The sequence below is a fragment of the Octopus sinensis genome, linkage group LG14, assembly GCF_006345805.1.
Source record: "Octopus sinensis linkage group LG14, ASM634580v1, whole genome shotgun sequence".
Lineage (NCBI taxonomy): Eukaryota > Metazoa > Mollusca > Cephalopoda > Octopoda > Octopodidae > Octopus > Octopus sinensis.
In genome coordinates, this window is record NC_043010.1 from 4,657,745 (window position 1) to 4,675,244 (window position 17,500).

General features: G+C 34.6%; 1 protein-coding gene across 6 annotated transcripts in view; it reads right to left on the reverse strand.

Moving 5' to 3' along the window:
- LOC115219542 (protocadherin alpha-6-like) overlaps positions 1 to 17,500 on the reverse strand; it is a 178,559-nt gene that overhangs the window by 79,417 nt on the left and 81,642 nt on the right. For 2 of the 6 annotated variants that reach the window (XM_036509255.1, XM_029789743.2), the window contains exon 3: positions 14,168 to 14,207. In XM_036509255.1, the coding sequence (XP_036365148.1) occupies positions 14,168 to 14,207 (40 nt within the window). Of the gene's footprint in view, positions 1 to 7,544; positions 7,569 to 7,705; positions 7,785 to 12,476; positions 14,208 to 17,500 lie in introns of those variants that run through there. The other 4 variants (XM_036509254.1, XM_036509253.1, XM_036509256.1 and 1 more) reach the window with 4 other exon arrangements.

Genomic DNA, 17,500 nt, shown 5'->3' on the forward strand with positions numbered 1-17,500 from the left:
GTTGTTTTTGAGTAATGATGGTATCTACAGGAATGTATTGCACATAACTCTAGATATTAGATATCAAAAACTGAAAATTTAAGTAAATTTGGTAACATTTCAATCGAATTATCATCACTATTATTATTATTATATTAGTTTGTTTTTTTTATATAAGATTTTGTCTCAAAGAAAGCCTGTGGCTACCATAATGTAATGGACTACAAAGAACAAACAGGGGCCTACAAATTGAATCTATGACATACAGCTAAAGGACTGTATATCGTGGATTAGAAGAAAAAAGATAAGATGATGATAGTGAGTTCTAGAGAGCAGCAGTTGGGAGAAAGAAGCTATAAGAATAAAGGGACCTATAAAAAACTGGAAGCTTGACAGAGAAACGGTCTACCAAAGAAGGGAAATGGATGACATGCATAAAAGTCTTGGCTGAGGGTACTAGACTAGAAAGTTCATCAGAGCAATGACTATGGAAATCATCATCATCATCATTATCATCATCGTTTAACGTCCGTTTTCCATGCTACCATGGGTTGGACGGTGCAACTGGGATCTGGGAAGCCAGGGGCTGCATCAGGCTCCAGTCTGATCTGGCAGAGTTTCTACAGCTGGATGCCCTTCCTAACACCAACCACTCCGCGAGTGTAGTGGGTGCTTTTTACGTGCCACCTGCACAGGTGCCAGGGGGTCCGGCATCGGCCACGATCGGTTGGAGCTTTTAATGTGCCACTGGCACGGGAGCCAGCCAAGGCAATGCTGGCAACGGCCATGTTCGGATGGTGCTTTTTATGTGCCACCGGCACAGAAGCCAGTTGGGGCGGGGCTGGCATATTTATGGAAAAGACACACGAGATGGAGTTTAGGGTTAGGGTTACTTACATGGATATTCTCACTGTAAGATAGGTTGTTTATTTGTTATTTCATTACTGCAGTTGGATTTTGTAGTGATTATATGTCTAAATCGAGTTTACAATATATTAACTTTGATGATCAGACAAACAGCCAAATTTTGCAGCACTAATTGCAGGTTTATTCAATAAACAGTTTCAGAAGTTAGAATAAAGTAATTTTATTTGTAAAACTTATTTTATTGTTTATTATAATTGAAGCGAAGAGAAGCAGTTTCAAATTATTTTTAACTGCAATTTAGTCAGTGAATTGTTTTGAATTGAGAACCAATTACTCGAAAATTATGCTTAATTTAAATGTTGCATCTTTAAACTTGCAAAGCTGCTCTTGGAACCATGTGTTGAAGAGACATTTCAATTGCTATTTAAATTACAAAATATGCTGTGAAATAGGTTGAAATTAATTTCTTCAAATGTTTATCATTTTATCATGTTATTCTTAGATTAATAAGTATTATTATAGAGATTCATAACACGATGATAAATTTACTATTCAATTTGTCCATGTGTGTGTATGTGCATGCATGCATATATGTTTGCATGTGCATGCATGTGTATGTATCTGTGTGAGTGTGTGTGCACAAGTACATATGCAAAGAAGAGAAAGACAAAAGGAGACTATATGAGGAATTAAGGAGTTAATTAAAATGTACTATGATTTCATATAATAATATAATAATCGGAGAGTATAGAATTGTTCAGAGAATAACTTATTCTTATTTGACATCCACATAAAAATAAGTCGAGTAACTGTTAACATATGTGTAAATCAAGGAGTAACATAAAGCGAAATACCATAAAGTTATAGAATAAGGATATATATATATATACATACACATATAGAAATATACACATATATATATATATATATATATATATATACACACACACACACACATAAGCATACATACATATATATACACACATATATATAGATACACACACACATACATGCATACACACGCACGCTGATTTGGAAAACAACAGCATTGAATTTAGGAATAAATCAAATTTAAATTACAAGAACTTGCGACTATAGTAGAAAACTCTTGCATGAGGTGCCATGCTGTGGTATTGAAACCAGAAACATGTGGTTGCAAAACAAACTAATTAACCTCATATCATGCCTGGAACTCTTTGTTTAATATTTTTCCTGTGTGCACCACCAACTCAGCCAACTCTTCCCTAAAGAGGATTAGTGGTGGGTGGTTTCAGGATTTCTTCGCACACGTTAACTGCTTGGTTGGTTTCTGTTGGTTGACAAGTCCAAAGGGATGTCTAAGAAGTCTATTTTGCATAAATGTGTTGTTATGGAAATGTTTAGATCAAATTCTCTGAATACCTGAATTGCATTTTTAATTTATTGATTAGAAGTTTATTTCTTCTCTGCATACCCATGTGTTTAGTATCAAGCTTATTCTTCAATGTTGCAAGAATTTTGAAACCTTCTAATGAAAACATTCTCTGCTCCATCTAAACTACCAATGCTAAAACTGAACAGTTCAACTATAGATGGAGACTATATAGTCACATGTTTAGCTTGAGATAGCAACCAAATCTCTCCCATAAATTGCACCTTATCCTGCGAAATGTAAAGATACATTTATTAATATAGTCATAGGCTGAGGCAGTGAGCAGGCAAATTCGTTAGGATATTGGGCAAAATGCTAAGCGGTCTTTATGTTCTGAGTTCAATTTCTGCCAAGGTTGATTTTACTTTACATCCTTTTGGGGCCAATAAAATAAGTATCAGTTAATCACAGTGTTGATTTAATCGACTTGACCCTTCCCCCAAAACTGCTGACCTAGTGCCAAAATTTGAAACCCGTGTGTTCATAGACATTTATTGAAAAAGTGATGTTGCTCCAGGATGAAGCATCTTTGGTTAAAGGTTTACATCCATTTGGGTGTAAAGAACAAACAATGTAATCAGAAGTACTCTGAATAAAAACGAATTCTTTCATGTATCATGTGACCCCAAGGGCATTTCTGTTTGTGGGAGCAAGCCCAAGTTTAGATTCTTTCAATAGCAAAGGAAAAAATGATTCATATCATGCCATATAAAACCGAGTACCAAGTTGCTTTTATAGCTTGTAAATCATTTTATTGCAGCTGTACTATTCACTCAATGGTACAAGCTCATACAATTTCTAACTTTACTATTCAAACCAATGAAAATATCGTTTTTGGATTTGGTTTGCAAGATACTTTATATGAGCTCGTGTATTGAAGCATATTCTATTGTGTCTGGGGAGAGTCATTTTCTTTTTGTGCCTTATTATTTAACACACTCACTGGTAAAATTTCTACTTTTGAGAGTCAAAACTATTGAAAAGGTTGCAAGACGCAACAAAAATTTTAGGACAATAAAAATAAGAAAAAAGTGGAAATTTTACCAGTGAGTGTATTAAATAATAAGGCACAAAAAGAAAATGACTCTCCCCAGACACAACACAATGAAGATTTTTTTTTGATAATTAAGTCTGTTTCACCATTTTTTGTAATATTTATGAGCCTTGGTTTAAATTCATCTAGTGTATCAATATGCATTTTCATGAATCAAAATCTTGCTTAGATGAATCGAAATTGTATTGTCTTGATTCACATTTGTCCATCCATCCATCCATCCATCCATCCATCCATCCATCCATCCATCTTTGTGTGTGGGTGTTTTTATTTGTGAATTAACCTGTGTATATTGGTGTTATTGTATGTAAGTAGGGTGTCAGAATAAGTATTCCTGTCTTTACTAGTATGTAGAAGTGTAACTTTATTTCTTTTCCTGTGATTTGAAAGAAATTTTGGATGCTATTTTTATCAGGTCAAACAACCATGTAGAAATTTCTTGCTGACTTATAGTAGATAGATAGATACATAAACATACATATATGAATATGTAAGCACACGCACAAAAAGTTGTATGGTATGATTTGAATTAAGTTTGGTTTCTATTGGTCTAAAGTGTCTGTTGCTGTAGCAAAAAATACAACAATGATTGCAGTATAATTTAGTGAAAGGTTATACTCATGCAAGCAGTAAATGGTAGCAAGTGACTTGTTAGGTTAAAAGAAATTTTGTGATTCATACATTGAGCAATGTTATTTAAACAATTTTTTAAAGTAAATTTAAGGAAAGAATTGTGTTGGACTGAGTTTTTTCTTGATTCAGCTCATATTTTAATACATATGAGGTACTCACATTATATGACCAGAGGCATTTAAATATCTAGTTGGTTGGAATATCTAGATAGTTGGTTGGAAAAACTCTGTACCCAGAACATACCATTCCATACATTTTATGAAGGAAAAAAGTTTATATATAGATAATAGAATAGATAGATGTTAATCATCACAGTAATGAGTTGCTCTTAGATGAATGCTTTAAATCATGAAGTGAATAGAGACAAAGAGAAAGATAGATAGATAGATAGATAGATAGATAGATAGACAGAGAGAGAGAAAGAAAGAAAGCGCCATGTGCACAAATACACATATAGGTGCAGCCATGGCTGTGTGATAAGAAGTTTGTTTCCCAGTCGCATTGTTCAAGGTTCAGTCCTGCCACATGGCACCTTTGACAAGTGTCTTCTACTAAAGCATCAGTTTGATGAAGGCCTTGCAAGTGGATTTGGCAAATGGAAACTGAAAAACGTTCATCATGAATGTGCATGCATGTGTATATGGGCGGGGGTGGCGGAGAGAGAGAGAGAGAGAGAGAGAGTCTTTGTGTCTGTGTTTGTCCCCCATCCACTTGACAACCAGTGTGTTTATGTCCCCATAACTTAGTGGTTTGGCAAAAGAGATTAATAAAATAATAACCAGGCTTTAAAAAAATTTGGAAATAAAAAAAAGAATAAAAATAGTACTGGTATCTAAAATTCTTCACGGCAGCGCCTTTACCATGGATAACCACAGTCAAAAGAGTGAAACAAGAAAAAGATGAAAGATAGAAGAAAGATATTTTCCCCCATACACATATGAATCCTAATTGTGAACACACATATACACATATACCTTTTCCCTTTCTAACAATCATATACACATACACACAACACAGCTTCTCTTTCTCTCGCTTGCTCTCTCTGTCTCTCTCTCTCTGCCTCTGTTTTTCTCTATCACACATCACACACCTTTACCATTACCTTTCCACAGTATGACAGACTTTTTACACCACAGGAATCTATTGTTAGCACTCCAATATTAAATATTTTATATATGAACATGACACATCCATTTACAAGTATATGTATATATATCTATATAATAATTCAGTGTGAGTTAGAGGTTGTGAATCCAACCAACTAAGGGAGAGTACCTATCCAGTATACTGCTGGTAGCGTACCCAATTATTAATACCCATGTACTGATTATTGTGTGGCAATTTCACTATTGAGTGTAATAAATGGGTGAGGGTAAAAAGGGGTTTACCCTTAATTTATACAGCAAGAAGAAAATGGAGGGGATACAGAAATAGTAAACATCAACTGTTAGACATTATATTATACTCTTTTACTCTTTTATTTGTTTCAGTCATTTGACTGCGGCCATGCTGGAGCACCGCTTTTAATCGAGCAACTCGACCCCGGCACTTATTCTTTGTAAACCCAGTACTTATTCTATCGGTCTGTTTTGCCGAACCGCTAAGTGACGGGAACATAAACACACCAGCATTGGTTGTCAAGCAATGCTAGGGGGACAAACACAAACACACATACATACATATATATATATATATATATACATATATACGACAGGCTTCTTTCAGTTTCCGTCTACCAAATCCACTCACAAGGCATTGGTCGGCCCGGGGCTATAGCAGAAGACACTTGCCCAAGATACCACGCAGTGGGACTGAACCCGGAACCCTGTGGTTGATTAGCAAGCTACTTACCGCACAGCCACTCCTGCGCCTGTCTATTTATTTATTATAAAACATTTATGAGAATATATACATTTGTAAAGACTGTGTATTACATACATACATACGTACCAGTAATTCATGGAATAGAAAAAGAACAGAGCAAGAGAGAGAAAGAGAAGAAAGAAAGTGTTTCAAATGGGCAGCACTGATACATGCACACATACATACACTCACACTCATACAAATGTGTTTATTCTCTTTCTTTTCCATGAATTACTGGTACGTATGTATGTAATACACAGTCTTTACATATGTGTATATTCTCATAAATGTTTTAGAATAAATAAATAGACATAATATAATGTCTAACAGTTGATGTATACTATTTCTGTATACCCTCCATTTTCTTCTTGCCATCTATCTATATCTATCTATCTATCTATCTATCTATCTATCTATCTATCTATCTTCTATCTATCTATCTATCTATCCATCCATCTATCTATCTATCTATCTCTCTCTCTATCTATCTATTTACCTATCTATCTATCTATCTATCTATCAATCTATCTATCTATCTATCTATCTATCCGTCTGTCTGTCTGTCTGTCTGTCCGTCTATCTATGTATCTATCTATCTATCTGTCTATCTATCTGTCTGACTGTCTGTCTGTTTGTCTGTCTGTCTATCTATCAATCTATCTATCTAACATATATACATACACACACACACACATTTGCACTTACAATGGCAATACAAAAATACTCAATACCTGTGGTAGAGTATATTAATCTATCCAAAGCTGAGGCTTCACTCCACTACTGCTCTGAGTTTATCATTTCCCTTTTTCATGCCTAAAGTAGTTTTGGAAAGTTGTACATTAAAGCATTATTGAAAAGTCACATGTCAAAGGTCATTTAGTGACAGCCTCACTTCTGTTGCAAACCTCTATGTGGTCATTAGATATGCTTGAAATATCAGTCAAATCTCTTTCAGATCACACGTAAATGAAATAAAGGACATATCAGATTAAGTAATCTTGCCTACATAAAAAGTAGAGATTGCCAAGTTTGGACCATCTCTGATCATAGGTCTACCTAAAGAAAATTAATCTGATACCAAACAACAAGAATGACAGCAACAACAATGTCTTTGACTTCAGAACACATAAATGTCTCTACTCTCTAAAAATAAGGAATAAAGAAACTTCAAAACTGTCCTCATCAATATCATATAAAAGGGTAAAAAAATTTTAAATATGCAAATAACTTCCAAAATCATCAAGAGATTAGAAACTTAGCTAAATTTTTCCTACTGAGTTCAATTTGTTCTACCAAAATCTTTCAAGGTAGTGCCCCAGCATGGCCACAGTGCAATGATGAAACAAGAAAAAAGTAAATGATGAAAGATTAGTCATGGAGTGGCTGTGTGGTAAGTAGCTTGCTAACCAACCACATGGTTCCGGGTTCAGTCCCACTGCATGGCATCTTGGGCAAGTGTCTTCTACTATAGCCCCGGGCCAACCAATGCCTTGTGAGTGGATTTGGTAGACGGAAACTGAAAGAAGCCTGTCATATATATGTATGTATATATATGTATGTGTGTGTGTGTGTGTGTTTGTGTTTCTGTGTTTGTCCCCCTAGCATTGCTTGACAACTGATGCTGGTGTGTGTATACGTCCCCGTCACTTAGCGGTTCGGCAAAAGAGACTGATAGAATAAGTACTGGGCTTACAAAGAATAGGTCCCGGGGTCGATTTGCTCGACTAAAGGCAGTGCTCTAGCATGGCCGCAGTCAAATGACTGAAACAAGTAAGAGTAAAAGAGTAAAGAGTATGTGCAAGTCTTACATAACTTTGAAGGATCATAAGAAATTTACACAGATCATAAATGTAGACTTACAAACAACACAATCTCTTTTAATATAGAATTCTACCCACCTATCTCAAAGCACCTCTTCCAAACAGATGTTGGTGTCATAATGTAGACTACGTAATTTCTTTCTTTTGATGGTTTCTTCTGGGTGAAAAAAAAAAGGATAATTTACGGATACCTTATGCTCTCATAAGCAACTAAGATGAAGTTAAATATGTGACTGGATTGGGTTGTAGAACAAAGCAATTTCAATTCCCTAAACATAATTATCTATTAGGATGATTGACTGGTAACATCCTGCCATATAAATGGCCACCAGCCAAACAAATTTAGGAAGAATTTGATAGAAACTTTTAGAAAAAATTGAATATTGCATAATGGAGCCATGTTAGCCTTGTTTCCTTTAACAGTACAATATCCACACAAAGAACATGTCTAATATCTTTCTAAACACAAATAACAGACAACCAGAAATTTCAAATTCACTACATATATGAGGGGGGGGGGGTTGAAAAGTTCCTGGCTTTAAGGATATCATGAAAGGCCTTGTTGGGAGCCAAACCTTCCCAGGTCTTTTACTGTGCTTTGAAAAACTGAAGGATCACTGCAATAAGTGTGTAAATCTGTGGGGAATATCTTTATATATAAAAGTAAGGTTGTGTGTCTGTCTCCTACGATTTAGATTCCTAACTACTCCCACATTTTGCGGTGCAGTTTAACCAAAACCGGGTATCTTATAGTCGTGATTCATATCGAGCCCTTCTGGGTATTAGCGTGCGTCTACAATGAGTCTACGATTTAAAAACAAATTTACCATCATTTTTTTCCATTTTAATGCATTTTTTCGCTATTATATAAGGGAAATAACTCTCTAAAAATGTCTACGATGAGTCAACGATTTAAAAAAAAATTTACCATCATTTTTTTTCCATTTTTAATGCAGTTTTTGCTATTTTTTGGCTATAACTCTCTAAAAATGCTTATATAGTTATTTCCCTTACAAACCCAAGCAACGCCGGGCGATACTGCTAGTATTGAATAAAATCATAATTAACTGGTCCTCTTGTACTTTCTTTTACCTAAAGCCAGGAACTTTTCAACAACCCATCACTTACATCTGGCCTGATTGTGTCCATAACAAAACAAAAACTAGTCTTTCTTTTCCCGGCCAGAAAACACATCATCTCTCAACACTTATTCACCCAATAAAATGCTATACATGTTGCTCAGAATTAATATCATATACTCAGCTGTCTTGAGTACGTGGAACATAATCCAACTAAATATATTATTTATCTTTAAGTAATCTTAAATTATTCTTTAAAATATTTCGTAAAATATGCAAAATTGATTTTTTTTTTTAGCTGCCTCTGAAAGTTAAATCTTCTTGGTTACATTTGATATTTTCATTCAACCAAAGATCATAACATTATGCCATCCAAGTGCTTCACACCACTCTACAGCAACTGTACAGAGGAAGAAAATGTCTTGGAACATCTGGAAGAACTCACTCATTTTTACCAACTTGTCAGCTTTTCTTGCTAATGCAACTCTTATTTTATAAAAGATGCCTTTAGGTATTGCACAATCTGTAAACTTCCCCATACCAAACTGCTGCTAGTCACTTAACCCTTAAGCATTTAAACTGACCATATCTGGCCAAAATATTCTACCCATTTTATGTTCAAACTGGCTATATCCTGCCTTTCGAGCCTACCCTACAATACCATCATCAAGATTTCAATGCTACAAGATAATGCATGATTAACCCAAAACAATCTGCACAAATGAGTATTAAATTTCACAGAGAAATCTGAATGCTAAAGAGTTAAAAGTCATTTGCCAACCAGACTCCTAGGAACTTTAAAGCATCCTCTTACTCACATGATTAAGGTCTTCAAGCTTTATTTCTCTTTTAGCATTTGTGTATTTTATTCCTTAGAAAAAGCAACTTCTGCAGCCCTGCCAACTATTGGCCTATTCTTCACATTTGCAAAAATAGTTAGGGTCAGTGTTTAACAATCACTTTCTCTAACACGTTGAATCTTCTTCCACTAAACAGCTTCTGTTCTGCTAGATCACTGCAGTATCACCCACTTGCTCTTGAAGTAAAGATTTGATCATATCTGACATGAGAATCTCCAACCAAAGTTTCTGCCTAAGGATTTCATTAATCATCTTCTAGATTAGAAGCTACTTTTCTGACCACACTATTGCAGTGTGTACTGATTTTGGCTTTTGTGCCACACATCCAGTTCTGGTTTGCACAAAGGTGCAGTTATATTCTCCACAGATTTCATCCTGCATATAAATGGCAAGCTTTCTCTCATCTCTAACAATGCTCACTTATATCCAGATAAGACCATTCTTCACTCATCTCTAATATCACATCAAATAATGACAGTCTAAACCCACATGTCAAACCTTCATTGCTTACATAAACAAAAGCCTTGAAAACATTCTCCAATGTTTTAGTATTAAGGAAGAACTCTTGTACTCCTTAATTTTGAACAATGTATACAGCTGAAATACTTAAGTTAGCTATAAATCCTTTGAACTATAGGCACAAAGCCTGAAATTTTGGGAGAGTGAATACTCGATTACATTGACTCCAGTACTCAACTGATACCCTTTCTGTCAACCCCAAAAGGATAAAAGGCAAAGCTGACCCTGGTGGAATCTGAACTCAGAATGTGAAGACAGACGAAATGCCACTAAGCATTTTGCCTAGCATGCTAATAGTTCTGTCAGCTTGAGTTGATATTGTTACTAAACCTCCTGATCTATGATGATCTTTTACAGCAATCTCAGATTCACAACAGTAAAAACTTTATCTCAGATGTTAACATTCCTCTTCAGGATTGGAAAAACTTTAGCTCTAAGCAATTGTTGATTTTCCAAAAAGCTCAAGAAAGTTCCCCAATTGAAATTAGTCTCACGTTGCTGCTGCTGCTGCGGAACAAACATCCTAAAACTCATTCAAAGAAAGTCATCTGATTAGCAAAGACCGACTCAACAACACACTACAACCTCTACTCACTGATGCACTGTCTCCTCATTTGCTATTCTGTGGCTTCTACAATTGCCTCTGCTTCCCTGAACTAGTTACATACCATATTTATCTAGATCCTCTTGACACTCCCCTCTTTCCATACTGTTTCATTCCATCATTCTTGTTCTAACCATTGTTCCCTCATCAACCTTCTTAAATCTTTTTTTTTCTTTCTGAGTTTCCAGCAGATGTCAACTTAATTATTAATTATATATCAAAATTATAAAATTCTACTTGTATGTTACGAAGCACCTCCTCCAGATGATTCATTGGTTATAGGTTCTCAAAGGTTCAATCACTGGTTCACTGTATTTCAGACAGTGCAAGGGATAAGGGAGTATCTGTTACTCATATAAGAGCAAATATTGCAGAGGACTTTGAAGAGCACCAGTTCTGTTTTGGGTTTTTTAAATGGTTTTCTTGCTATTGCTTACAGATTCATAGATATATACAAATGGTTCCTGATCTTTTTATCTTTGACAAATTTTATGCAAAAAGTACTGGCCAATCCAATGCTCTGGTAGAACACACATTCCTCAAATACCAGACAATGGGATTGAACCAGGATGCTGTTGTGGTTGCAAAGCAAACTCTTAAACACACAGCCATGCCTGCATCCAGAAGTACATGGACACGTCTATGTCATCTTGACTAAACTACAAAATGATACCAATGTCATTCTCTCACTAGGTGTGTCATCAAGTTTGGAGACTTTGATAGTGCCACTAGGAAAGACAGTCAAGCTAATCTTATAGAATTAAACCTTTCATGTTCCAACTTTTTAACTCATAGAATTTAAGTCTTGTGTGATTTAAAGCATGTGGTTGCAAAGAAAACGATGTGTTGATGAATAATATGATACTTGAGATAATATTTATAATGAAAATATTCTACTTTATAATGAACGTTCATAGAGTGGTTTAATATAACTTCAAGAATCTGGAAAAAATGTTCACGGTATAAATACGAAACTTTTGTTATATTGTTTGATACATCTCTTCAGTCTGTTTTCAATGAACAAGAAGAGCACTTGACTTTCTTTTTTTCAGATTGATAACAAAAAGAAAAAAAAAGCAAGATAACCAGTGATTTAATGAATGAATATACAAATATGACCAAATATTCTTTCATCTCTGTTGATGCCAAAAGCATAGAGATATAATAAACGTAATGAAATAAAATAAAATAAAAGTCTTATTTCTCAAAAATTTTATTTTAATGAATAATTTTCTTGAAATAATTTCTTCCATACTTAAACTTGTATAATGATTCTATGTAAATGTACAAAGGATAAATAAATACTGCATAGCAAATATAGATACATTTTGTGCAATTTGTATTGTACATGAACACAGATAAACAGTTTGCAAAGGTAGGAACTTAAAACTGAACCCAAATGAATGGAAATAAAAAATACTAATAACTAATAAATAACAAACAGGGAAAAAAAATACAACACAAGCTTTATAGACTGACAACATATTTGGAAACTTTTACAGACAGCATGGCAAATTCGATGGAGAAGATATATTTATATAAATATATATATATACAGAGCAAGAAAATTATAAATATATACAAAAAAAAATCACTTGAAATAACAAAACAAGAAGAAATTAAAAGAACTTTTCAAAGGAGAAGAAAATGTCTGAGAAATCTTATGGGGTTGAGATAGATTTATAAGGAATATCCTGTTGGAGTTGAGTCCTGTGTCAGTGTTATGTAACTAAGTGTGCTTGCAATCTGCTGGGATATCTAGCAGTAAATGGAAATCTGTGTTTTTCAATTTGATTTTGCTTTACATTGAATAAAAAAAATGTTCAACTATGATTCTCCACGTTAGCACTGGACGGGTTTGCAAATTCAGACATTGGCATAAGTAATTTGAGCTGGATGTTTTATAAGTGGATGGTTTGTCTCTCTCCAACCATTCTTCCATGCGACGTAAATAATATAATGCAGTGTTTTCTTTTTTCTATTCTGTTTTTCTTTTTCAGCTAGACTAATTCAAATAAACAAATAGTTCTGGCAGAGTTTGATAATACAAGGTAAAATTTAAACTTATCAGCGGACTTATCTCTCTTTACTTCATTGTAGCAAACAAGTAAATGTTCTTAATTATACCGATCAATGAATTATTAGAACAATGGTTTGGGGATCATAATGAAAAAAGATTTTGATGTAGATGATATTGTTTAAACAAATAATTTAATCAGACATAACTACTCTCTGAACATTTGCCCTCTTTTCTTTATGCTAATAATTGTGGCAAAACATATAAAATATATTGTAAACAAATTGTTTGTTGGGTTGATTGTCAAATGAACTGAATGTTTGTTGATTGTTTTTAATTCATAAGTTTATTTGTAATTTTATCAATTTGTTGGGTAGGACAGGTTTGGTTGTTTAATAGATATATTATTGGTTTCATTATTATTTGCTCTGGTTCTGAATATTATTTCAAATACCCATGAAGAGCCATAGGTTTGGTTTAATTTAAACAAAAGATTCATGAATTCTTTCTTTCAGTGGGATTTTTTCATATGCAAAACATATGAACCTATCTTTAACAGCTTTCATATAAATTAAATGATACGATGTTAAAATTTTCTTTCCTTTATCACTTCAACAAAGGAAAAGTTTCAAAAAAATCTAATGCCTATTGAAACACAGAGATTTATCAAAAACATTAAAAACCTACTGAGATATACAGCCTCTTTGCTCTTGAAGCTATTTTCATCTAGCTATTTAACTTTACAATAATACTAAATCAGCAAATGACTAACACTATTTCATCAGTCCATGACAACAAGCTTTGAACACTTTTGTGACAAATAAATCTAGAGGCATATGCTTCATATTATTCTGATAAAATAGATATTGTGTACAGACAAAATATCTGCCTAGCAACGAGATTTAAAAGCCTTGAGTAACCTTGTCACTAATATTTACAACCACAATATCTCTTTAGCCACCCAAATAATACACACGTATTAAGAACCACTTTTTTTGTTTTTACTACCAGTTATTGTAAATATATTATTCTGCTTGTCACAGGTATATTGATGCTATGTTCCAGGTACACTATTACCATTATGGCTAGCATCACAGATGCATTCACCTGTATGTATTCCTTTCTTCTCAACTTACATGTTACGTTTAATTACCTGTGTATTTTTCAGGTAAGGTAGACATTTTACTCTATCTAAAGAGAAAGTGTCTCCATTGATTCCAGGTGAGTAATTTATTAATTACAGCAAAATGCATTTGAGATTTTAGATCAATAACACCATAACCAAAAACCTGCCAAACACCTGCTTGATGACAACATTCACAAGGGATATTATTAATTTTTTTTATTTTCCTCATATTTGTTTCTTTTTTTTTTTTTCATACTTTTCTGGAAAGAAAGGGATGATGTCATAGCCATTTGGCATGGGTAGAGAAATTGTTGGCCAAGCTTAGGTTCTCCTACCTGTATTCTGGAACTGTGACTTCTTCAATAATTCTGAGGTCTGAAAATACAAAAATACAAATAAATACATCAATTTAGATCATAAAGATAATTTCCACACTGTTCGAAACATTTCATTTATCTACGTTTTTTTATTCTTTTATTCTTTTCCTCTTTTACTTGTTTCAGTCATTAGACTGCAACCATGCTGGAGCAATGCTGTGAAGGGTTTAGTCGAACAAATTAACCACAGTACTTGTTTTTCTATTAAGCCTCATACTTATTCTGTCAGTTTCTTTTTGTCAAACTGCTAAGTTACAGAGACATAAACAAACCAACACCGACTGTCAATGCACATTTGCATATTGACACACACACATGCATGTGCATGTATGTATGTATGTATGTATGTATATAAGTATGTGTACATATACATATATATGATAGGTTTCTTTCAATTTTTGTCTGCCAATTTTTGTCTCACAAGGCTTTGGTTGGTCCAGGGCTATAGCAGAAGACCTTTGCCCAAGATGACCTGCAGTGGGATTGAACCTGGAACCATGTGGTTAGGAAGCAAGCTTCTTACCACACATCTACACCTGTACCCATATTTACATATCTATCCAATTAGACATTCAGCATCACATGTGAATTAATCCAAACTATAAATCCTTTGGACTATAGGCACAAGGCCTGAAATTTTTGGGGAGCGAATACTCGATTACATTGACTCCAGTACTCAACTGATATTCTTTCTATCAACCCCAAAAGGATAAAAGACAAAGCCGACCTTGGCGGAATCTGAACTCAGAATGTGAAGACAGATGAAATGCCACTAGAATAATAAAGAGCTAAACATCCAGATTTATCGTCTGCATGCTTTATTCTTTTGATCTTTAATTGTTTGTCATTGAACTGAGTCCATGCCAGGGCATTGCCTTGAAGAGTCTAGTTGAACTAATCAACCCCCAGTATAATTTCAAGCCTGGTATTTATTCTATTAATCATTTTTGCTGAACTGATATGTCACAGAGATGTAAACGAACCAACACCAGTTGTCAAGCAGTGGTGAAATGAAAACAAAGACACACACACACACACACACAATGGGTTTTACATAGTTTCCATCTACCCAAATTCACTCACAAGGCATTGGTCAACCCAGAGATATAGTTGTCTTTGAGTTGCTTTTGTAATATTCAACCAATTAAAAAGAATATCAGGTCATTAAGAATGAAATGTCCAATTTTCTTAAACACCAAGTTTGACAGTCGTTAACTCTAATGTTCTATCTGACAATTCTTTGTTTTACAACATTGAAAAGTTACATCATCTTTTTTCAAAATGCAATTCATGGTGTCTGATTATATTGAGAGTTTTCTCTTGTAAATCAATTTTTGTGAACTCATGGATAAAAAATTCGTGTCGTTTATGAATATGAGTTCCTTCATGGAACCAATGCATCCCAGACAGCTCAAAACATCAATGAGGTATTTGGTGAAGATGTGACAAATGAGTACACTGTACAACGATGGTTTGAGAAGTTCTTGTCTGGCAACTTTACTCTTGAAAATCAGCGCCGTGGTAGACTTGAGAGCAAGGTGGATAATGAGGAGTTGGATGGTTTGACTAAAAACTGGTAAGCCCGCGAGCTGCACTAGGTTCCAATCTGATTTGGCATGGTTTCTACAGCTGGATGCCCTTCCTAATGCCAACCACTCCAAGAGTGTAGTGGGTGCTTTTTATGTGCCACCAGCACAGGTGCCATTGACATGACACTGGTGTCAGCCACGACCATGATCTCCCTTGGCTTGATTAGGTCTTCTCAAGCAAGGTGTATTACGAAAGGTGTCAGTCACCTGTCACTGTCTCCATGAGGCCCAATGCATAAATGGTGCTTTTTACATGCCACCAACACAGGTACCAGTCAGATGGCACTGGCATCTCATCTTAAATGTAGATGTTCTATTAGAACAAATGAACACCCATGTTTAAGTGGGGATAAACAAAGAGATTAATATTCAAGAATTTCAGCGGTGGTGCCCCAGCATGGCTGCGGCCTTCGGGCTAAACCATTTTAAGGATTTAAGGATTTAATTGAAAATATTACTATGAATTAGAAGTACCATTGCTATTTGTCATTTCTATATTATCTGATAAAACTGAAAACCAATTATTTATATTATTAGGGTTATCAACAAAAGTAGTTTAATTTTAATCAAAATATAAGAATTTTTTAAATAAAATTCTTTTATGGTTCATTTTCAGTTTCTTCAATTATCAGCCTATTTTACTTTTTTTCATATTTTCAATGAAAATTTAAATTTTATTACATATATAACATGTATGTATATGATACATATATAACACAAAACCACATTAAAATACAAAACCAAAACTGAAGAAGATATAAACATTATAGGCATAGGAGTGGCTGTGTGGTAAGTAGCTTGCTTATGAACCACATGATTCCAGGTTCAGTCCCACTGCATGGCACCTTGGACAAGTGTCTTTTACTATAGCCTTGGGCCGACCAAAACCTTGTGAGTGAATTTGGTAGATGGAAACTGAAAGAAGCCCATCGTATATATGTATATATATGTGTATGTATGTGTGTATATTTGTGTGTCTGTTTGTCCCCCCAACATCGCTTGACAACTGATGCTGTTATGTTTACATCCCCGTAACTTAGTGGTTCGGCAAAAGAGACCAATAGAATAAGTGCTAGGCTTACAAAGAATAAGTCCTGGGGTTGATTTGCTAGACTAAAGGTGGTGCTCCAGCATGTCCGCAGTCAACTGATTGAAACAAGTAAAAGAGTATGAGCAAAGAAAGTAAAAAAGAAGAGAAAAGAGGAAAAAAGGGAAAAAAAAAAGAAAAAGAAACAGAAAATATCAATTCAGCACCAAGTGCCTCGTTTGGTCACAGAGCACAAGATTCAAAGGAACTTACTGAAGCAAGCCAGCATGCTTGCAGCATTACTATGGATGATGGTGATGCTAAGGCACTGAAACTAAGACGAGCTGGCAGAATTCATTATGTGTGTCAGTGTCTGTGTGTGTGCACATGTGTGCGTGTCTGTATTTGTCCCTCTACTGCCACTTGACAATGAGTGTTGGCTTGTTTACATTCCGGTAACTTAGCATTTTGGCAAATGAGACCTGTAGGATAAGTACCAGACTTGAGTAAAAAAAAAAAAAAAGCTCTGAGGATGATTTGTTTTGAATAAAACCTTTCAAGGTGATGCCCTTCATAATCACAGCCCAACAACTAAAGCAAGTAAAATTTAAAGATATTCTCTCTTCTAAAAGGGACAATGTGGTTAAAAATAGTAGCACGCAGCTATATATACAC